We start from the raw sequence: 21388 nt of genomic DNA on the forward strand, positions 1-21388 counted from the left end.
GTGTGTGCGCGTGTGCGTGTGTGTGCGCGTACGTGCGTGCGTGTTCACTGACCTGGGTGAGCCCTGCTGGCTGGGGGAATGTAGGTTCTGCTCCAAGCGCTGGTAGTTGTGGATCTGAGTTGGGACTGGAATGGGCGTCGACTGACCATAGTTTCTATGGTTACTGGCTGAGACTCCTGTGGTCCTGCTGCCCCCAGAGAGGGGGAGAGAGAGAGAAAGAAGGAAAGAAAGACAGGAAGAAAAAAAAGAGGAAGAGAAAGGAACAGAGAGAGAAGAGAGAGGAAGAAAGAGACCCAGAGACAGAGAAACGAGAGAGAAGGAGAGAGAGAAACAGACAGAGACTGAGTCCTTTTCGTCTCCACTTCTCCGTGACTGCTGTGATAGGGACCGTGTTAGCGACAGTGATGGATGGAGAGCAACAAACGAAGTGACTTTGCTCATTAAGCCTGCTCATTATGATCCTACACACCGCCATCAATTCCCCCGAGGCGGGAGTGACGCGGGTTGGGGAGCCTCGGTTAGGGGAGGCAGAGGACTTAACTTTATTAGACACTAATCCCAGACACGCATTCACTTGTTTTTTTACAATATAACAAGCAGGTCGGTTTGATTAAGGATCACTGGTGTGGAGCCGATTCTACAAAGGTAATGCTTCTTTATAAAATAAAATTAAGTACAAACTGGGCGGCAGTTTGGCGTAGCAGTAAGAAGCAGGACACATAACCCAAAAGGCTGCCACCTCAATTCCCAGGTAGGCCACTGTTGCTGCACCCCTGGCCAAGGTGCTTAACCCGAATTGCCTCAGTAAATATCTACGTGTATAACTGAATAAAATGCAAATACCTCAATCAATTTGAGCCATGCTGGATAAGAGCATCTGGTAAGCAAAGGCAATATAGCATAAAAAGGAAACAGCAGCTGATGGCAACCTCTTCATGAACAAGCTTCGTCCTCAGACTCCCTTATTTGCGACTCACCTCCTGCTAGCAGCCGTCAGTGCGCTCCAGAGATTCTTCAAAGCCGTGCAGGGAAATCGACACCTTGCAAAGCGCACTTTGAGACCCAGTGACAGCCGTTTAACATGGCTGCTTTAGACAAAAAAACCACCTCCGAGGAACTGACCGCTCCTCATTCAGCTGTCTGGTGTGGTGTGTTAGACTGTGGCCTGCAGCAGTGAGGCTCAGCTTTCTCCATTGTCATCTCCATTACGCCCCCCCACCCCACCCCAAAATGCACCCCAGCTCTTACCTTCCACAGCTCGGGGAGCTGCTGAGAGTGGGCGAGGGTGGCGGGGTCTTGTCCTGCATCCCCAGGCCACCAGAGGTCAGCAGAGAGCTCCTGCACACAAGGGCAAAGAAAAGGCAAGGCATCAGATACGAGAGAATCAGCTTGATCCTTCCTGTAACAGTGTCCTGTAAGGGATGAAGAATTTCAGCTTTTAGCCAGAAGGTTGCAGGTTTGATTCTATGGAGGGGAGGTAGCAATGGAACCTCAAGAAAAGTACTAAAAACAAACCATCTCAGAAAAAAAGAAGAAAATAAATTGTCAGTCAGCTATGCAGGTTCTCCCAGGTGAGGTTGTCTTCAGAGCAAATTGCATGCCGCTTTTATCGCCACGGAAGATCATTATTCTTCTGCTGTGTCTGTTTACTGTTATATATATATATACTTTCAAATACATATCCTGATGGTGAAGCAATGCTTAGCCCCACACTCTCACTTACTCAAAGACGGCCTCTGACTTAATGCAGTCTGAGATTGCGAAGCCACTCTCAGGAATACTATAGACTAGTGAAGAGATGGAGTCTTGTGCTCTGTGACTCAGGCTGCATGTAACAAGGTACTCATGTGGAAGAGAAGATGACAGCTCTTGTGTGTTTCTGTCTCACTCACCCACAGTACATTAGACTGTCCTGAGCCACTTTCCCATCATGCACCTCTCCAGCGATCTCACCTGGGGAGACGGAGAGAGAGCAGGATATTTAAACATACTTCTTGCGCACATTGGATATGATTTCTTTGGCAACATAGCTTTTGTTTGTCATGAACATCATGGTGAACTGAACTGAGGGAGAGTGGGAGAGAGAGGGAGAAAGAGAGAGAGAGAGAGAGAGAGGGGGGTTATATATAGACATAGGGAAGGGGAAAAAAGAATCTTCTTAAGTATCTGTTGGGATGATTTTTAAATTGACTATTTTGTTCATTGTTGTGTTGCAGCATTTTTTCCAGATATATTTTTTTCTGTGTCCAAGCTTGTGTTTTTGCAACACAAGCCAGCTCATTGCGTAAGCGAAGCTTTTCTTTATTTTGATTTGAGAAAGAGAAATAAACATGAAGAATATCTCCAGCTCATCTCTCCCTACCCCCCCGCCCCCCCAAACCCGTCTGCCCTTTTCCCATATCTGCTGCACAAACGCTGAGCTCTCATTGGACGCCTGAGGACAGGAGGCGGGCTTACTGGGGAACTGGGCGGGCACAATGACAAAGTCGTCTGTGTCACAGGACGAGTCCTTGCTGCTGCCGCCGCCCGCCGAGTCCTTCAGCAGGAAGTCAGGGGAATGCTGGGGAGGGGAGGCCGGGGCTTTGGGGCGGAGCTGCTGGATCTCTGCGACTGACAGCTGGGGACACAGAGACGGAGGAGGACACACAGGTGACTCTCCACACAGAAGCTGGAAGTGTACATGGCTTCCCTTGTCTAGTCAGGTTGCACAAGTTAACTCGTGGTAGGGTTTGAATAGTGTTGTGCTCAAACTCACTGGTCCGGGAGTGATGTTAGCCTGATCTGACACTGTTGCTCATTCAATTTGAATGGATATGCTTATGTTCTGTTGTGCTGGAAGTAGCTCTGGATAAGAGCATCTGCTAAATGAATATAATATAACGTAATGTAATGTAAAGCTGTCTGACTGGAAGGAGTGGCCAGTGACGGGTATATAGAAGCCAGGCAGCTGTTCCTTATTCCCACAGAATCTGCACCTATCAGATTTGCTGGCTAACGTCTGACCCGCCCAAACCTGTGCCGGCTTCCTGTGCTCCTGACCCATGTCATGTGACGGGGGGTACTCACTGGAGGGGATGCCAGGTGAGATGTGGAGGAGCTGCTACAGGAACTGGCCGATCCGGAGCTCGGGTATGAGGGGGTGGCCACAAGGGCTGCTGTTAACACACACACACACGCGCGCACACACACACACACACATAAAACATCACTAATGAGCCTCATGTCCATGTAAAAGTTACAATGGTGTAGCTAGTATAAATATAGGCTCATTAAAATCCAACTTTTACCTTGTTCTTAATATGAAGAAACAGCATTTAGTGCTGTATTTCCAGCCTTACCAGCAGATCTAAGATCTGCTTGCTTGTCCCCAGTCCTAACCCCAACCATCTAATTACAAAATCTGAACCTGATTCAGGATCTGTTTCAAATGATGCCAAGTTCCATTTGGCTGGCAGAGACTCACATTTCCTTATGGACGAATTCACCTCCAGGAAGGGATGCTGGAAAAACTCATCTGAAAGCAACCAGGAAAAAAGGCATTACGAAACACAGGTCTGCTATAACCGCAGCAGATCAGTGTGTTTGTGAACACTGCAAAGATGTGTCAGCAGGGCAATGAAGAATACGGAACACTCATACCTGAACTGCACCACTGCCCCACAAACCTAACTGTGCATCTACAGACAGAAGACAGAGCATGACCACACTGACCAAAGTCCTACCACTGAACCAGGACTCACGTCCATGGAGAGACCACAGCGCATGAACGCAAAGTCCACGAGGTCATTCTTTCATGTCTACGCAGAGACTGCGGTGTGTGACCTTACTGACTGAAGTTCACACAGCTGTTGTGGCTGGACCAAAGTCCGTGCAGTATATGTACAGGTGAGACAGCAGTGTAGCAGAGCACTGACCGAAGTCCATGCGGTCTTTGGGGTTGCGCTGTAGCAAGCCCTGAAGCAGGTGTTTCAGGTGACTGGACGTTTCCCGGGGAATGCTGGGAAAAAAAAAAAAACACAACAGTATGTCAGAGATATTTAATATTTATACCAGTAACATACAAGCAATTTCAATATCCTAGAGAGCAATTGTCAGGGTGTACTGTTATAATTTATATTGCAAGTCGGCCACAGTTTTATCATTCATTTCTTGGTGACCGGTTAACCTTTCGATATCCTTTCCAGAATGTTCACATTGCACAGTAAGAGGGGCACAGCACAGAAAAGGTAATAACAAAAAGTGAGGAAACGTTAAGCTTTAAAACGCTGAGGGAGCACACCGTTTCCTGGCTGTGAAGGAGTTGTTATGGTACTAGACGTACCGTTTTATGATACAGAGCTGTGTGTGTGTGTGTATACGTGCGTGTGTGTGTGTGTGTACGTGCGTGTGTGCATGTCTGCGTGACACAGCGAGAGACAAAGAGAAAGAGACAGAGATAAAGAGAGAGAGAGAGGTGCGCATTTATATCAAATTGTTTTGTTTATCATGTTAATCTAACTGAAATCAGGGTGTGGGCCTGGGTGGAGAGACCAGAGATTCAAATGAACAGCAAGCGCCTGGAGACAGATCACACAAACTGTGCAGTCGGGTCCACCAAACACATAAACCACAGAAACTGCTCAGTCAGGTTTCACTTGACAAACAAAGGACTCATACACACAATAACTCGAGTGCGCTTATTGGTATTATTGATATTGATTGCTAACTGTGCATGTGTGTGACACATCCACTTGAGGCGCTCACAGAATTAATAACCAAGTAAAACCACTTTGGTCATGGCTAAAGAGCGTGGGGTTTGGGACTGTGGTTTTTTTGTTCAGCAAAAGAAAAGGAGCCACTTACTTGGGGTTCAAGTTCTTGTTTTTCTCATAGAACAACCGGAGGTCCTGGGGGCTACTCGCCTGTGGGTACAGGGGGCAGGGGTGGGCATTACTGTAGCACACAGACTGTGTATGCCTTACATTACACCACATTTGCGTGATGCTCACTTGTTTTCAGATGTGAGGAAAAGTATACATCAAACCTGCAAGAGTTCCAGCGTTGACAGTTCAACTAAGCCATTTAGTTCATCAACATCTATGCAGCAGATCGTTGTTTTACTTTACAGTGTATTTTAGTAGCAGGGCACAGTTAAAAAACCTCTTAAGAAGGTATTTTATTGCTCAATGAGGGGACGACGTCCTGTTTCTCCTCCAACACAAGATAAGGGATCAGCTGTAAGGCTGTGATGCAAATGACCCGCTATCATCATGGAGGCCACCTCCTGCACAACTGTTACAGCGGGAAGCGGAGGGAGCGGAAGCACACAGGAACGCTCTGCTTCTGTCAGCCCCCTGAGGGGGAAGCTGAAGCAGGAAGCACCGGAAGACTTATTTATCATTCTCGCTCTCTTCCAGACAAAGAGGAGCGGTCAGTTCCTCCTCAGAGACGCTCACGAACGAGAGCCTCGCAGTGAGAAGCACAGCCGCCTTCCTGACTGCAGCACATCGGACTCGGCATTTGCTTATCACACCCAGCGAAACTTGCATGGCTCACATACTATTATCATCCGTTCATAAGGATGGATATTAGCTAAAGTAAGAAACCTGCTCGAAGTGTATAACATCAGAGCCCAACGAGGGATTCAAACTTGTAGCCTTCTGGTTTCCAGCTTAAATCCCGGACCACAGTTCTGACCTCTCTGTGCACAGTGCTGACGATTAAACTGGTGTTCATTCATTCCTCCCTGATCCTGACGTGTTTATATTGTCAGTCAGGCTTTTGGCTGGGGGGGGGGGACCAGGAGTCCTGCACGGTCTGTTCCCGTCAGACTTCACAGGTGTCTGCCAGGAGGCCCTGACCCGGCACGAGGACTCACTCTGATAATGATTAAGCCCTCCCCGCACCCCCGCACCCCTCTGACCTCCATTTCACCCTCATCAGGGGCAGTTCTGTCTCTGCGTGACCAAGGGACAGCAGCGGGACAGGGGCAAAGTTAATCACTGCAAAAACACTACATTCTCACTCACTCTGTTCTGAGAAACCCACTTGACCCAGACTGAAAACTGATCACTGTCTCTGCCACAGATATTCTATATTATGATAAGTTATTCAGCCCCCTGCATTGCTTAATCCTGCACAGAGGGGGTTGGTAACAGCGCGTTCTTGTACTGTCTGCTCTGCCGTACTGGCCACGGATGCTTGGTCGTACATTAAAACCCTTCTTAACGAGTCAAGAACCTGGAAAGCTTTCAACTTAAACAATAGCACAGACAGAGCTTTCAATGTGAAGCACATCGAGGTGATTATCTGTCAATATATAGAAAATCTGTGGTCTGCGCCCAAAGATTTTATTAAAAGACTACATAATAACGGTCAGATTCTGCTGTTTTTGTTGAAAGTTTTTCGCATGTGCCTCACATTCTATGCACTCGTCCTATGGTGCAGCTGGGTGCTCACCTGAAATGGAGCCTTCCCGGTCAGACACTGGAAAACAATGGTTCCTATGCTCCACAGGTCTGCCTTGGCATCGTAGTTCTGGGACATGATGACTTCAGGGGCCTGGGGGGTGGCGGGGGGGGACACATGTCAAAGTCACACCCACTCTCAGGAATGTTGGATATGTCTGCGGGAATCCTGGACTGTGCTCCGAATCGCATTAGCTGCATAGTGCATAGTTGTGTGCTGGGTGGTATGTACCAAACATACGACTGAGGATGTCCCCAATCATGCTAGTGTGCAGTAAAATGATTACATTTGGCAGGGACTTTATGTCATCACAGCACTGTGTCCTTTGAACCTGCCTGCACATTAAGTACGCTTACTGAACATCCTGATGTATTTAGAGGCCATAAATATCTAGTAATTCTTCTAGTTAAAGATCAAGGATCAAGAAAATTCCTCCATGGCTGCCTTCCTCTTTGTGCAAATTTGAACATAAAGATTGACATCACTAGGGGCTATGAGAACAGCGTACATGGATAAATATGTCTTCATGCTTCAGCCATCCGAAGTACATGAAATCATGTTCTTGCTTGTACACGGTTGAGCTGTGGGAGTCATATCTAGTATAGTGACTGTGCACATCCACATTGTTGTGCAATGGCTGGCGTGCAATCTGGAACGCAGCCCTGGGTTTGCAGGTGGCGTTAAGCCATGAACATGTGACACAGAGACAGAGGGACAGAGGGACACTGGCACTGACCATGTACATGGGGGACCCACACAGCGTGGCGGCCATCATGTTGTTCTGGAGGTACCGCGCAAATCCAAAGTCAGCTGGAAACAAGGAGAGGAGAGGAGGAGAGAGGGAGAGAGGAGGGATCAGAGCTGAAAACAGGACTCTGTAATTTACACCCTCTGTGAGTACCGAAGTGAGGCGCTGAACCCGTCTGTGCTCAGGAGTCAAATGGTTTACTATCAACGAGGGATATCTGCAGAATGTTCACCTCAGAGTGAGGAAAACCTTCGCTGGATGATGGAAACTGGCAAACTTTCCCCAAAGTTCCCCAAACAAGACTTCTCTATTTATAACACGCTGTCTGCCGGAGCAGAGTCCTCTGTGTGGTGTATTTCACAGACCGCCGAGGATTGTAGCGCTCGGCTGCAGAACAGGAATCTGTTCTCATGGAGTTTCTCAGTGGGATTCACCCGCAAGCCATGTCACAATCCTCTACCCAGGCCTCAGCTCTACGGGCGGGGGACTGATGTCACTGCAAATGAACTTTGGGTTGTAAAAGTCATCTTAACCATAAAGATATTAAAATTTATCATGCAATATCCATACCCCAGTTACTGGAGTAAATCTCTTTTATTAGGAAATCACTGACAAATTAACAAGGGGATTTTTTTTCATGGATTTTTGGCAATAAATGCATGCAGGCACGCACGCACACACACACACACACACACACACACACACATACACACACACAGGCGGATAGCCGCACAGGCACATGCGCGCGCACACACACACACACACATACACACAGGCAGGCAGGCAGACAGCCATGCGTGCACACACCTATCTTGATACAGGTGTTGCTGGGGCTGGACTTGCGTCCCCCGCTGTGGGACAGCAGAATGTTCTGGGGCTTGAGGTCACGGTGGATGATGCCCTTGGACTGCAGCACCCGCATGGCACCGGCGATCTGGTGCAGGAACACGCGAATCGTGTCCTCACTCAGAGTACCCTTAGCTGCAGAGAGGTGACACACAGACAGGCTGTTAGACGCAGTCAGACACAGCCCGAGTACCCCATCTCATTTGACTGATGTAAGAAAAAGCTCTTCAGAAGGTAAAATGAAGACATACTATTTGGTTAAACCATTAACAGCTGCAGGCACTTCACAGTGAACTGAACAGTTAAAAACCGCACTAACGCTGACACAACCAACAGCCAGAGCTGATGAAGGATTCTGTTTACTAAATCCAGGGAAGGCTGAGAGATGCGGTAAAGAAGCGTGACTGCTGGTCACAAGACTGGACCGCAGACTTTCTCTGAGTAAACAAGCCTCGGTCCCCGCAGGGGATCTGTGCATGACCGTGGTCAACGTCTCTGTAATGCAGGTCAGCCGGTGGATGTGAGCCACAGGGAACGTCTGTGGTCAGCCTCTGCCTGATGGAGGCCACTCTCAACCGCTTCACTGTGTTACACCAACCATGCGGCGGGTTTGCAAATACATCATCCAGAAACAAACCAAAACAAACAGACACGGCCTTCACTCATTCTCAATAGGTCTATAAGTGCTGAAGCTGGGCTATCCTGGGTTCCTTCTCTACAGGTCTATAGGCACTGAGGCTGGGCTATTCTGCTCCATTAGCGGGGAGAGGGGGGGTGCAGGTGGGACCTGCCTTTGGGACCACGGTAAGGATGGTGTCAGGGTGATCCCTGGGTTCTTCATGGGTGAGGCCAGGGAGTGAGGCCTGGTCCTTACTGCTGCATGGTAAGGCAGGAAGCCAATGAATGACTAGGCCCCACAGCAGACCTCTGCTCAGAGACCCAGTCAGCCCAGGCCAGTCCCACCAGCTCTGCATGCCAACGCCATCGGAGGGACGAGTGAGAAAATGGTGAGTGAGTGTGTGTGTGTGTGTGCTATATGCACTGGGTCAGATAGAGAACCACGCTGTGGGCTGATGCAGTGTGCGTGTGTGTTAGTGAGACAGTGTGTGTATGTACGCATGTGTGTGTTTGTGGGAGAGAGTGTGTGTTATGCACTGGGTCAAATATAGAACGATGCTTTAGGCTGATGCAGTGCATGTGTGTGTGTATATATATGTGTGTGTGTAATGACCCCTAAACGGCATGTGGGACATTTACTCCACTTCCACTTGCCACCAGTCCACCTCTGATAGAGCGACGCTACAGCAGCCCGGGCTGTGTGTTTCACAGAGCAGAGTCTCAGTGCTCTCCTGACAGCAGAGCTGGAATGTGGCGAGGGGAAGAGGCTGATAGGATTTGCCCGACGGCAGCAAACTGCTGGCAGCTGGCCCGCTGCTGCCCAAAGCTCTCACTGAGCAAATCCACGTCAAACAAAAAAAAAAAAAAATCAAAAATAAAAAAATCCGCCACTTCCCCCTCCAGTTCCGCCCTCGCTGTGAGTGAGGGAGGCCCGTAGTCTGCACACTTCGTCCAAACACAGGAAGGGTGATGTACTGGCCTCCTGCTAGCAGCTGGCTTATTTCAGCAAGTGTGTTCCATTATTAATAATGACAGGGGACCACGGGGGGGTTACCGCTTGTGCAGGGTTTTGATTGATGAAGAGAAGCACTTACAGTGAAGGCAGTCTGCCAGGTCTCCGCCATTGCAGTACTGGGAGAAACACACAAGATAAAGCGGCATAGCATTAGGAAAATAATCTCTGCGGTTCCAACTGTGTGAAGTGGATATTTGAACAAAGACACAGGAAACCAGGGAGACTATACTACCAGGAGATCAATCGCAACTGCCAATAGCTAGCTGACAAAAACAAGCAGGAACTAACAGGAAGTTGCCAGAAGTGTGGGGGAGACAGACAAATGCCTAAATGAAAATGGCCTTCCATGGACACAATCAGCTCCTTTAATGTCATCTCTGGTGAACGTGAAGGACAGTAAAGCATAACCACTATTACCATTTCCCCAGCAATGCCCCAGATCTGAGGTAAATTGGCTCCACTGGCCTCTGTCACGTAACGTTAGAGACCGATCCTGCTGGCCCATGCTACCCGATCCGCCCCACGCAATCCCTCACCACCAGCCTCATTCAGGCCTCCTGCTCGAGTTTCTGCCTGCAGAGTATGTGCTTTCTCATTACTATTCCTTTCATTGGGGAGTTAGACGTGACAGACCTGAACACACGGTCGCCGCGCGCCATCTTACCTCCATCACCAGGTACACGCAGCTCGCCGTTTCCTAGGGAGGCAGAGAGAGAGTCACTGTGAGAGACCATGCACGCTAAGAGAGACCACACAGATCATCACACAGGATGCAGTGTAACATGTGCTACCCAGTCTTGCGAAATATAGAAGTGTGATGTAATAATAAGAACAGAAGAGAAAATTACAAATTCCACTGCAAATAAATGTGTTAGTGTAAAAGTAGCCTTAACAACTAACACTGATAACACCATCAAAGCAGGAACTTGCTGTACTAAGGAGGACAACAATTCAATTAATCCTGGAGTAATTCAGTAATTGCTTTCAGGGGGTTAGCGGAGTGCAAAGCTCTTAGACGCGATATTGTAAGTGGAGCAGAACAGACATCAAGAGCCTGACCTTCCAAAACAAAAGTGAAAAACACTGCACCCGGCACTGGGAATTCTTCCAAGTGATTCTTCCCGGCTAGGGGTTGCGGTCCACCACGAGTCCTTCAAGCCAAGTGACTGGTCAGTTAGTGCTAGCTTTAAGAGCATACCTTGGAGGCATAATCCTGGGAAATGTGTCAATTGTTGCTTGAACGAGAGAACACTTTACTCAAGAATGTTGTTTAGAAAAGGTACAAAAGGCAGTTTAGGAAGAGCGGCGTTTACTGTTTCAGGGCTGACCAGGGACATTGAGCAGCGCTCAGCAGTTCACACACAGTCCCTGCCTCGGGAACGTGTCGAAAGCGAAATAACTGAACGCTGTCAAACGCTACAAACACGTAAAAAAAAAACCACAGCCGGTGGTCTTAATGGGCAGGAGTGCAGGAGACCCAGGCCAATGAAAACATACTTTTATGCACATGTGCACACACTGAGCGATGAGCATGGCAAAATCTGAGCGAAACTGTCGCCAAGTGTGATCAACAGTCAAGGAAGAGGAGCAAAAAGAAATAAAGCGGCCGAAAAAAGGGGCTGGGGGCTGGGGGGGGCAGATGCCGTCTGGAATGACTTGCCATCGTCCTGCCCAAACCAGATGCACGGCAGCACAGAGCAGATACACAAAGGTGACGAAGGCCAAGCCCTACATTCCTTTGCTTTGTCACAGTAAAGCTGTGAACACCCAACAATCCAACAACCAGAACAGAAAGAAGCCCGCTGTTTAAACCCCCCCCCCCCCCAAAAAAAACTCTCCTTTATCATCTAGTAACAGTTGACCTCTCTCTCTCTCTCTGCTTCTCTCTTTCTCTGCAGGCAATCAGCTAACAGGAACTGGCTCATCTCTGGGCAAATGGCTGCTGACTCAGCAATTTTCTGTTTTCTTTTGCAATGGTGAAGATTGAGGAGCTGTGGAAGGTATGTATGTTACCACTGGGCTCCCACACATGCTAGGACAACACTGACTGCTTGGTGTCCTACACAGCCTGTGCTCTCTCTTCTTTCTGAGGACGGACAAATAAATACAGTGGCAACACAGACGCTGGTGACGTCACCCATCCTTCTTGCTACGTGCCCGACCAGTACCAATCGCCAAGGTGATAAGACTCCGCTCCCCGAAACTACAAGGGGCGAGGGGAGATAAGGGTTGGTTTTTCCCTCTGACATGAATTAGTAACCTATTGAGTCGTGGTGTAGGTCTAGTAAAAACACACTCTCACGCTCTTTGCCCACCAACAAAAACAGACGCCTAGTCGGGCCAACCTATCTGAAAGAGGACACACTTCCTGTCTTTTAAGCAGGATGGGCTACTACACACAAGCCTCCTTCAAGGGAAGCATGAGCAGAGGATTATGACAATCTGAGGGTTTAAACACAATCTGTTTCTGCCACACAAGCTTGAGATATCAGCGTCTCATACGTGCAATATAATGAATATAGCATATGAATATAATGATATATGAATGTTGCCCCAACACCAGCAATCAAATTCCCCGAGCTGAAATTTCCATTTTGATACTGTTAGTCAAAGTCCGGAACACCAAAAAGGGTTTCGTTACGACAAGAAGCAGATTCGATGTTCGTAGCAAAAGACAGGAAGTTTATTAGCACAGCCGGCCGTGGGAACATCAGCATTGAGCAGAAGTTCAACAGGTATAGAATTCAGTTCATTTTTATACAGTTAATAGCAGTCACATTTGCATATGAGCTATGATAACCAGCAGGGGTGCTGTTTCTGATTGGTCTTGCGGAGCTGTGCATAGCTAAACAGCTCCCTCTCTAATCGGGTATTTCCTGAGCCCTGTAACCTAATTGGCTCCATAGGGTTCACAAGAGGCGCCATTTGGCTCCGGTCGGATGTAGCCACATCGCTTTGTAGTCAAATACACATCGCTTGTCTCCAGCGTTTGTATTCGAATACACATCGCGTGTCTCCGGAACAAACGCCATGCCATTCCACAAAACTGTCTCCTAACAGTCCCTCCTGTTTGACCCAACATACAGCGAATGATGAGGTCAACCTTACGATTAACCTTTAACAGAGTTACACATGTAGAGGCAGTATAAGTTGACCAGTGGTTGTGTGTAGGAAAATAGCTTTGCATAGATCCCAGGCCTGAGACCCCCTCAGAGCAAGCTTATAAGCGACAGTGGCAAGGAAAAACTTCCTGGCTAATAGGAAGAAACCTTGAGCAGAACCTGGCTCAGAGAGGAAGCCCATCTGCTTCTGGCTGGCACTGGGCAGACTATGACTGGAATAGTCCAATGTAAAACTGACCGACTGTGCATAGGTAGGGGTTCCATTACATGAGAGGGGAAAAAACACAAAACAAAAAACAGTGATGCAAAGAAAAAAAACGAGAGGAAAAGGAAGCCTTCTAAATATGTTGACAATAATCATATACACAGCCTAATGCTGAGTATAGGCATCTCTACTCATAGTGTAAAATAAAAGAAGACGTTGGTGTGGTAGATGGTTCCACACTTGGGTGCCAGACTGCGTCGGTGGTGGAGATCTTCTGAAGCTGATGTCGGCCAGGTGCCAGGTGTTGGTTGTCAGCATCACCAGCAGCAGCAGCCAGGTGTCAGATGTCCTTCAGCACAGGTGTCTTCAGGCGATGGACACGGCTTGGCCCAAAAGTGGTGGACTGGACTGGAATACCTGCGACTCGAAGGGCAGACTCAGAGGTTAACAGCACTTGGTATGATCCTTGCCATCGGGGTTGGAAGGACTTCGGATGATGGGCTTTTATCATAACCCATTGTCCAGACTCATACTCCTGCTCATGTTGTTCACCCTCCTGTTGTTTGTCCTTCAGATCCTGTAATGATACAGCATGAGTGGTTGCATTTTCAACCCAAGTCCATTTTTCTTCTCTGGTACAGTCAGTCTGTAATTTGGCTATGTCCTATTCAGTCGGGCCCGACACTTTAGTTGTCATTATTTGGTAGATGGGTAGTGAGTCATTTACAACCTTGATGTATTTCTTGAGATTTTGAACCATCCATCCCCCCCTTTTTTATCGGGGTGCCTGATGAAGACAGGAAACCCCGAGAAGATCAGTTAGGCATGAAATCACGAACAGCATCACTCACCATCACCCTCAACAGGTAGGAGATTGGCCAGACTCACAGCAGGGGAGTGAATGAGTGTGATATGTGGGACCAGTAAGATGGCTTCCCATTGAGTACACACCAGCAGAGAGTGGTATCACCGAGACCAGCGGAGCAGAGACTGCCACTGCTGCTGCAGCAGCAGCCCGCACCCCCCACAAGCAAGGAGAAAGACCAGACACCACAGGGCCCAGCCGAGAACAATATGCAACAGGGTGTTGCAAACCTCCATGGGGCCAGGCAAGAACGGCTGCAGCGTGGCCCTGTCCTGTCCAACAACTGACCACAGAATGAACGGCAGGTCAGAGCAAGTCATTCCCAAAGCAGGGGCCACCTCTAGAGCAGCAAATGCAACACCACATCCAGATGACCAGTCAACTTCCCCCAGGGGCAACACGGGCCCCCCAAGAGTGCGCCGACTGGTGCAGCAGCAACAGAAAAGTTAGGAATATGGCTCCTGCAGAAATTGAAAAGACCCAGAATACCAGAACCCCCCGGATACCACGCACAGCACGGGGGCACGGAGTAGTGACAACAGCAGCTCCCTCGCCAACAGGGAGCTGCCTCGACTCTTCAGAACAGCAAAGCCCAAGTACCGAACAGTCTCCCGAGCAATTTGAGCTTTCTCCTTCCAATTGCTTGCAGAGCCTGAAAATGAGAGTCAGAGTCAGAAGAAGCCAGCAGAATGTCATCAACATATTGGAGGCACTGAGTCCCTCCATACTGAGACCATGAGACTGTTGCTAGAATCTCAGCCATTGCACAATGGAAGAGTGTAGGACTTTGTGAAAACCCTGGGGCACACGTGTCCAGGTATATTGTGTACATTGGTGTGTGAAGGCAAACCATGCTCTTGAGGTCTCAGCAACGGGCAAAGTCCAGAAACCATTTGCAATATCTACAATTCAGCTAGCACGGGTAGAGATTTATATGCACAAACTGAGTTACCCCCAATGCCAACACGATCAATGAAAGGTTTAGTACACGGAAGTGGCAGATCAGTAGTAGAAACTGAAGCACCAGTATCAATTAGCATATCACATGGCCGGTTTCCTAACCACGCACTAAGATACGGTCTACTGGAAGGGGGGGGTGCTTATACTACTGACTGCAGAGGAAGCCGCAAATTCCTATTGTTTTAAATTATCCAGCATAGTTGTTCTCTATTCAGGTGCGAACTACTATCGTTTGAAGATTACACGCAAGCGCGGCGCTCTGATCAGAGTTTTTACATTTTCTTCTAAATCACTTTTGCGCAATTCCGATAATTTACCCTGTGTTTGTACGCGGTCATGCATTGTATCACACTTCTCGATTAGCTTTCTATGCTGTTACCAAAATAACAGTACCACTTGCATTTTTATCCTTCTTCTGATTCGCCCACCATTCTAACGATGTCTAAATGGATCCGTATTGGATCCCAACCATGTCTCAACATTTCACTTTCCTTCTTCACATACTTTTCCAACAAATACATAATGCTGCCCGCGTAACCACGAGGGGCTTTAGATGTTTCTTTAGTTGTCGGCATTTTACCGCAGTTTATATAGTTTTTATTATTATTAATTAAATATAGGCCTGCGTTAATTGTTATCTATAAACGTACGTTATTGGCCAAGGCACAACATCCAAACAACATAGAAACAACGTAAATCACAATGACGTGATCCCACTCCTAAGTAACAATTGTTACCTAGCTTCCCAGCGATCCGTAAGCACAGCGGCAACTGCCTAAACGCGATCAACGACCCGTAAGCACAGCGGCAACTGCCTAAACGCGATCACTGAGGCGGCCACCGGTCCAAACACAAAAAGACAAACGAACATAAACCTCACGATAATCCCTACCAGAATATACGCGAGCTTCCCAGGCAAGCCCCCTGGGGTACCGGTGCCGTCGACCACGTCGGACAACAAGCGCGCTTTTCTAGGTACCACCTAGCTTCCCAGGAGACGGCTGCTCTCCTGAGGCCCCACCGGGGAAACACAAAACACAAATCCCGGAACCCGGGCTCCCAGGAGACGGCGATCTCTCCTGGGGCTCCCGATGGGGTCCAAAAGACGACAGACAACTTATAATCACGATAGACGAAACTAACACTTAACCTGACAATACGAATGGACAGACACTACAACAGACGAACTTCAAACAAACGACATGATCAATACTTTGAACAAACACATTTAAACTAATTCCACGATAGACAAATTAAATGAAAGACACAGTCTTTAACTACGAACACGGAATCCCCTCATCGCAATATAACATGAGAGGTTCGTACCTCTAGGTGGAGCGCTCTGATCCCCGCGGGTCTGTCCTGCGATACACTCTAACTATGGAGGTGGTAAAAGTAAACGTACTCACCTCGTGTATCACGACGAGAGACCCGCTGAAGTCCGAGTCGGCCTCCACCCTGCTCGCAGCGCCAAATTGTTAGTCAAAGTCCGGAACACCAAAAAGGGTTTCGTTACGACAAGAAGCAGATTCGATGTTCGTAGCAAAAGACAGGAAGTTTATTAGCACAGCCGGCCGTGGGAACATCAGCATTGAGCAGAAGTTCAACAGGTATAGAATTCAGTTCATTTTTATACAGTTAATAGCAGTCACATTTGCATATGAGCTATGATAACCAGCAGGGGTGCTGTTTCTGATTGGTCTTGCGGAGCTGTGCATAGCTAAACAGCTCCCTCTCTAATCGGGTATTTCCTGAGCCCTGTAACCTAATTGGCTCCATAGGGTTCACAAGAGGCGCCATTTGGCTCCGGTCGGATGTAGCCACATCGCTTTGTAGTCAAATACACATCGCTTGTCTCCAGCGTTTGTATTCGAATACACATCGCGTGTCTCCGGAACAAACGCCATGCCATTCCACAAAACTGTCTCCTAACAATACCATTGACTAAATTCAGTGCTGAAGCTTCCATTCTGACATCAGCTGTTAAATTCATTTGTGATGGTCCCATTGTGACATCAGAGGACTAAAAAGAGCTGGGACAAGATAGCCTGAAGCCACTCTCAATCCCCATAGGGAGTATCGATTAAGGAGCGACGGTGGTTGCATTCTCTTCCAAAAATCCATCAGATGCAAAACAAAGCAAACCCATGGAAACAGGTCAAGCCCTAACCTACCTACAGCACAGGGATCAGGGGTCAAAACCTTCGACACTAATCCATAAAACAGAGCTGGCCTCTGCAATCCTTTCCAATGCTGTGCGTGACCACACTAAAGAGTGCCTCTGATGGATGAGGTGTCCGATGAGGTGTCCTAAAAAAAAGCTACTAATTCTATTGCCAGCACACAACCCAACAGACTGAAAATTGCTAGCCGAACCATTTGTCATTAAACTCCAGCTGTCTAAATGTCCAGTCCTGAAAGCAACAATATGTTTTAAAAAGGGGGCCTTTCGGTAAATACAGCAACTGTTTGCAAATCACTCAGAAGATTTAAATTAGTTATCACAGACACTGAAATGCACATTTCAATTTAATATACGATAAAGGCTAATATCACTCTCTTGCGCCATGCACTGTTTGCGTTTGGGGTTTCCTAATGAGACATCTGCATCTCTGTCCGATTCAAAGACCGAAAACAACAGCACAGCCTTTCTCTGGCGTGCTCGCGTGCAGACCTGCCCATGCCGGCTGCATACCACAGCACGCGTTCTCTCGCTATCCATGCAAAGCATCGTGAAACAAATATTCTACTCCGAGGAGAAACAGAGAAACATTCATCACTTTAACCACACGAAACACAACCAGCTTGCGTCAGAGCAGCAGAAAGTCTATGAACAAAGACGTGTGTAATGATGCATGTTGTTTAGGTTTTTAAACATACATTGCAGTTTCTGTGTGGCTTTTGAGTAATGTACTGTGCGTCGCTGAAAATTTTAATTTATTTTTTTGCAAGGCAGAGCAATACCAGGAGGAATTACTGAAATAAGCATTCACGATGAGGACTTGTCTAAGCATTTTCTAAGCTTTCGTTATCTTCCAGAAAAAATAACGACATTTGATGAGATAAAGTAGGCACATTATATTCAGGAAATAGTAATAATAATACACGCTCTACATGATACCGCAGTTCAACTTTTTTGATCAATTACCGGAAAGGTCCTAAAGAACTACGATTCCCATAAAGCACTGCAGTAAACCCCACACAAAAGCCGAGCAACAAGAACGTCAACAAGACAACACGTGATGAAAACGTGCCACCAAGAAAATCAAGTTAAACCATATAAACCAATTATACAAAAGACTGTGCAGTGGGGCAGAGATCTTTGCATGAAAAATAAAAACAACAAAAGATATCCTGTGAAACACTGTTGCATCGGCACGTATACATTCGTTGACACTGCATCAGAGTAAGTTAAAACTATCAACATTGATTTTTTTACAATGTAGGAAGGGCTGGAGTCAGATAGGAACATGCCACTGACAGCTTAACTTATCGGGATAACTGGGACGGAAAAGGAAGTCGGGTCAACTTCGCAACAGTTGGTCAGGCAAAGTCCGGTTTAAAATATGTACACTAGGCTAAGCCAAATTTGACCACCGGCCCCTCTTCAGGTTTACAACCAATAACTGCGTACCTGGAAGTCGTGGAGTGCAACTATGTGTTCGTGTTTCAGCTCCTGTAGAATTGGAAAAAAATAACGATCAAACGTGTTCTGCAGGCACTGTTATATATAACAATAACGGCAATCACACATGCGGGGAATATGATTCGTGCTTCGTACCTTTAATATTTTTATTTCTTTCCCCAAAAGGGTCTGGGATTTTGCCAAGTTCTTCTTGTTTATGCATTTGACCGCCACCTCCCAGTCGTGTTTCTGAAAATCAAAACCAGAAGAATTTGAAAGCAACACAAATTATATTATTCCCATGATTACCTTCTAGCTTTAGTTATTGGAGTTGGCTGTTTTCCCATCGTAAATAAACGATGGTGCTGGTTTACACTGGATGTTCTCTGGTAAGGCCTCCGCAGATGTAAAACAATGAATACTTTATTAGGATGGGGTTGGCTTACAACAGCTGTACACACTGTACATAATATGAGCTGCATAAAGGGCATGTCGCGACTTGTTTTTAGCGTCCTGCGGAAACAGGACTCATTTACAAAATAAACTAGCAAAGCAATCGCTGATCATGGAGCAAGAAAAGACAAAACTTGCTAAACATAGCTGTCGTCCTTCGTTTTCATGTTTTTGACTGATAAATAATAAAAAATGACAACAATAATGAGAATAGCCTACGACGGACGCAACGTATTTTCTGTGATGTGCAATAGCTAGGAATATTTGTAGGTTGATGCATTTGCCACAACCTTCAATAACTGCTGAGGTAGCAGGGTTTATTTGGTGATGCATCAGATTCGTGACTTTTGTACGTGAATTTTCCTGTTGTTCGCCTCAACCAGATGATAACATCGTTCGCCACGGAGGCCTCGTTTTAAGGTGGTATGCTGCAACAACAGGGTTCTCCAAGGAGGGGCCTTCACAAAAACGTGTAAATAATGCATTTGGATACAAACCAGACACTGTGATGAAAGCCGTGCATTCTAAGACATATTTCCCAAACACGACACAGCGTTGACACGTCAGGAAAGCAGAATATCAGACATATTTCTCTTACCTCTCTGTGTCTCCCTTTGAACACGACTGCAAAAGCGCCGTGTCCGATCAGGTCTTTCCTGCTGAACTCAAATTTTCCGACGGTCTCCATCTTCCCAAAGTCCTGCTTCACTTGAATATGAAGGCTTAAAATCAGGACCGGGGCCTCTTCTCGGGGATATCCCACTCCTCTCCGTTATTGAACTCCGGGCAGCAAGAAAGTCGCCCCTTGCTTTCGCACGCCACGGAAACCCTTCCTAAGCAAAAACAGTTCTCTTCTCTCATGTTAGCTACCTTACAACGGGAACGGTGCTACTCTCCTTTTAACGCTATATTTCCATGGCGATAAGAAGCATCCTTAACCACGACTGTCAGAAAATGTTCAGGTGATCCATAGCTAATAAATATCTCCAAGCGCGACCTTAAGAAGCGCAGGCTAGGTTTTGTTTATATACAAAGGCAAGCGTCAGCGCCTTAACGACCCGTTAAATTAGCTTGCCTAAATACTAATTCTGGTTTTATTGCTGTCGGGATCCCATCTGCAGACATCTCTGTTTTATTTAGGCTGATGCTGACTTGTATCAACACCTTAGCGAAAACCCGTCCCTGCCGTTGGTCCTGACAAAGCCCTGCGCTTTCCACAGCCAAGTGCCATTGAGCATGCGCAGCATCGCTCCAGCTGAGCGCTCACGTCAAGCATCGCCCGCTTATCACGACCCAAACGGGCGAAATGCACGTAGTGATGCCGATTAACATAAACGAGAAGTAAATGTCCCATATTTACTCTTTTATGACCCCTTACTCACGCAATAGTCTGTCTATATTTCTTGCAAGCCTCCTGTGTTGAACAGGCGCGATTTTTCTCTTTTAGTCAAATTGTATTCAAATTTGTAATTGCACAGCGATAGCCTGGAAATCTTAAATTTATTGAATCATCAATACGAAATCTTTGAAGTATGCTTTATGGTGTGCCAATACAACAATGCGACCACAGTCGAATAGTCTGGTAATAGTATTACTAAATAATAACAACAATAATAAGCAGAGTAACAAAAATGCGCCCTCTACGTGACAATTGAAGATTTTAGATTTTCATAGGTACAGCCTGTCCATAACTGCAGACAAAGTACAATATTTTCCTCTCCTGGGACATGTCTCTACTGACACCATGCGGTGGATTGTCATATTGCAACGTCTCAAACACACACGCCTACCGGGCTTGTAGTGGAACTGGCCGATGTGATTGTCATACACAGCGGTCTACAGAACCAGGGCTGTTTTTAGATGTATATATACAGCTTCAAAACGTTCAGTATGAAAACATCACCAATAAAGACCTGATCATTGCCCTGGAAAACCACAGCCTCAGCCTCCCAGACTGTCAAGACCCTCGCAGAGATACTTCACAGTGATCTGACATATGCAGACTACATAACCACAACCAGCAGGACCTAGAGCTTTTTCTTATACAACATCAGAAGATTTTTTCCCCCTCCTCACCACCTCCTCAGACCAACTCCTGGTCTAAGCCCTGGTTCTCTCCTGCAACTCCTTGCTTGCTGCCCGAACTGCGTTGTGATCAAACTCCTGCAAGTTTCATAATGCTGCTGCTTGTTTTGTCCACAATTTCCCAAAAATTCTCCCATGACTCGCCCTTCCTGATCTTCCTTCACTGGCTACCAATGGTGGCCCACATCCATTACATTACATTCTTGGCATTTACCAGGCGCTCTTATCTAAAGCGACTTACATCAGTTACAATTTTTTTTTTAAACAATGTTATCCATTTATACAGCTGGATATTTAAGTCAGAGCTGGGAATGACGTCACACCTGAGTTGACCGCGTTCCAGTACAAGTACGACAAGAAAACCAAGATAGCTAGCTAGCTACCCCCGACCCGCCATTG

At 47.0% G+C, this 21388-nt stretch overlaps 1 protein-coding gene across 3 annotated transcripts in view; it reads right to left on the bottom strand.

The window, feature by feature from the left end:
• The window catches only part of ulk1b (unc-51 like autophagy activating kinase 1), a 31950-nt gene extending 11844 nt beyond the window's left edge, over positions 1-20106 (bottom strand). Inside the window, exons 1-16 of one of the 3 annotated variants that reach the window (XM_036528499.1) lie at positions 19503-20106; positions 18608-18700; positions 18461-18502; positions 10339-10371; positions 9754-9790; positions 8003-8176; positions 7184-7257; positions 6439-6540; positions 4843-4901; positions 3915-3997; positions 3464-3514; positions 3067-3152; positions 2458-2617; positions 1893-1953; positions 1249-1338; positions 53-187 (exon numbers count right to left, since the gene is read on the bottom strand). In XM_036528499.1, coding sequence (XP_036384392.1) covers positions 53-187; positions 1249-1338; positions 1893-1953; positions 2458-2617; positions 3067-3152; positions 3464-3514; positions 3915-3997; positions 4843-4901; positions 6439-6540; positions 7184-7257; positions 8003-8176; positions 9754-9790; positions 10339-10371; positions 18461-18502; positions 18608-18700; positions 19503-19592 — 1370 coding nt within the window. In that variant the 5' untranslated portion in view covers positions 19593-20106. Of the gene's footprint in view, positions 1-52; positions 188-1248; positions 1339-1892; positions 1954-2457; positions 2618-3066; positions 3156-3463; positions 3515-3914; positions 3998-4842; positions 4902-6438; positions 6541-7183; positions 7258-8002; positions 8177-9753; positions 9791-10338; positions 10372-18460; positions 18503-18607; positions 18701-19502 lie in introns of all 3 variants that reach the window. The other 2 variants (XM_036528498.1, XM_036528497.1) reach the window with 2 other exon arrangements.
• Between the last annotated feature and the right edge of the window lie 1282 nt (positions 20107-21388).

The sequence above is a fragment of the Megalops cyprinoides genome, chromosome 5 (assembly GCF_013368585.1).
Source record: "Megalops cyprinoides isolate fMegCyp1 chromosome 5, fMegCyp1.pri, whole genome shotgun sequence".
In the NCBI taxonomy this organism is placed as follows: Eukaryota; Metazoa; Chordata; class Actinopteri; order Elopiformes; family Megalopidae; genus Megalops; species Megalops cyprinoides.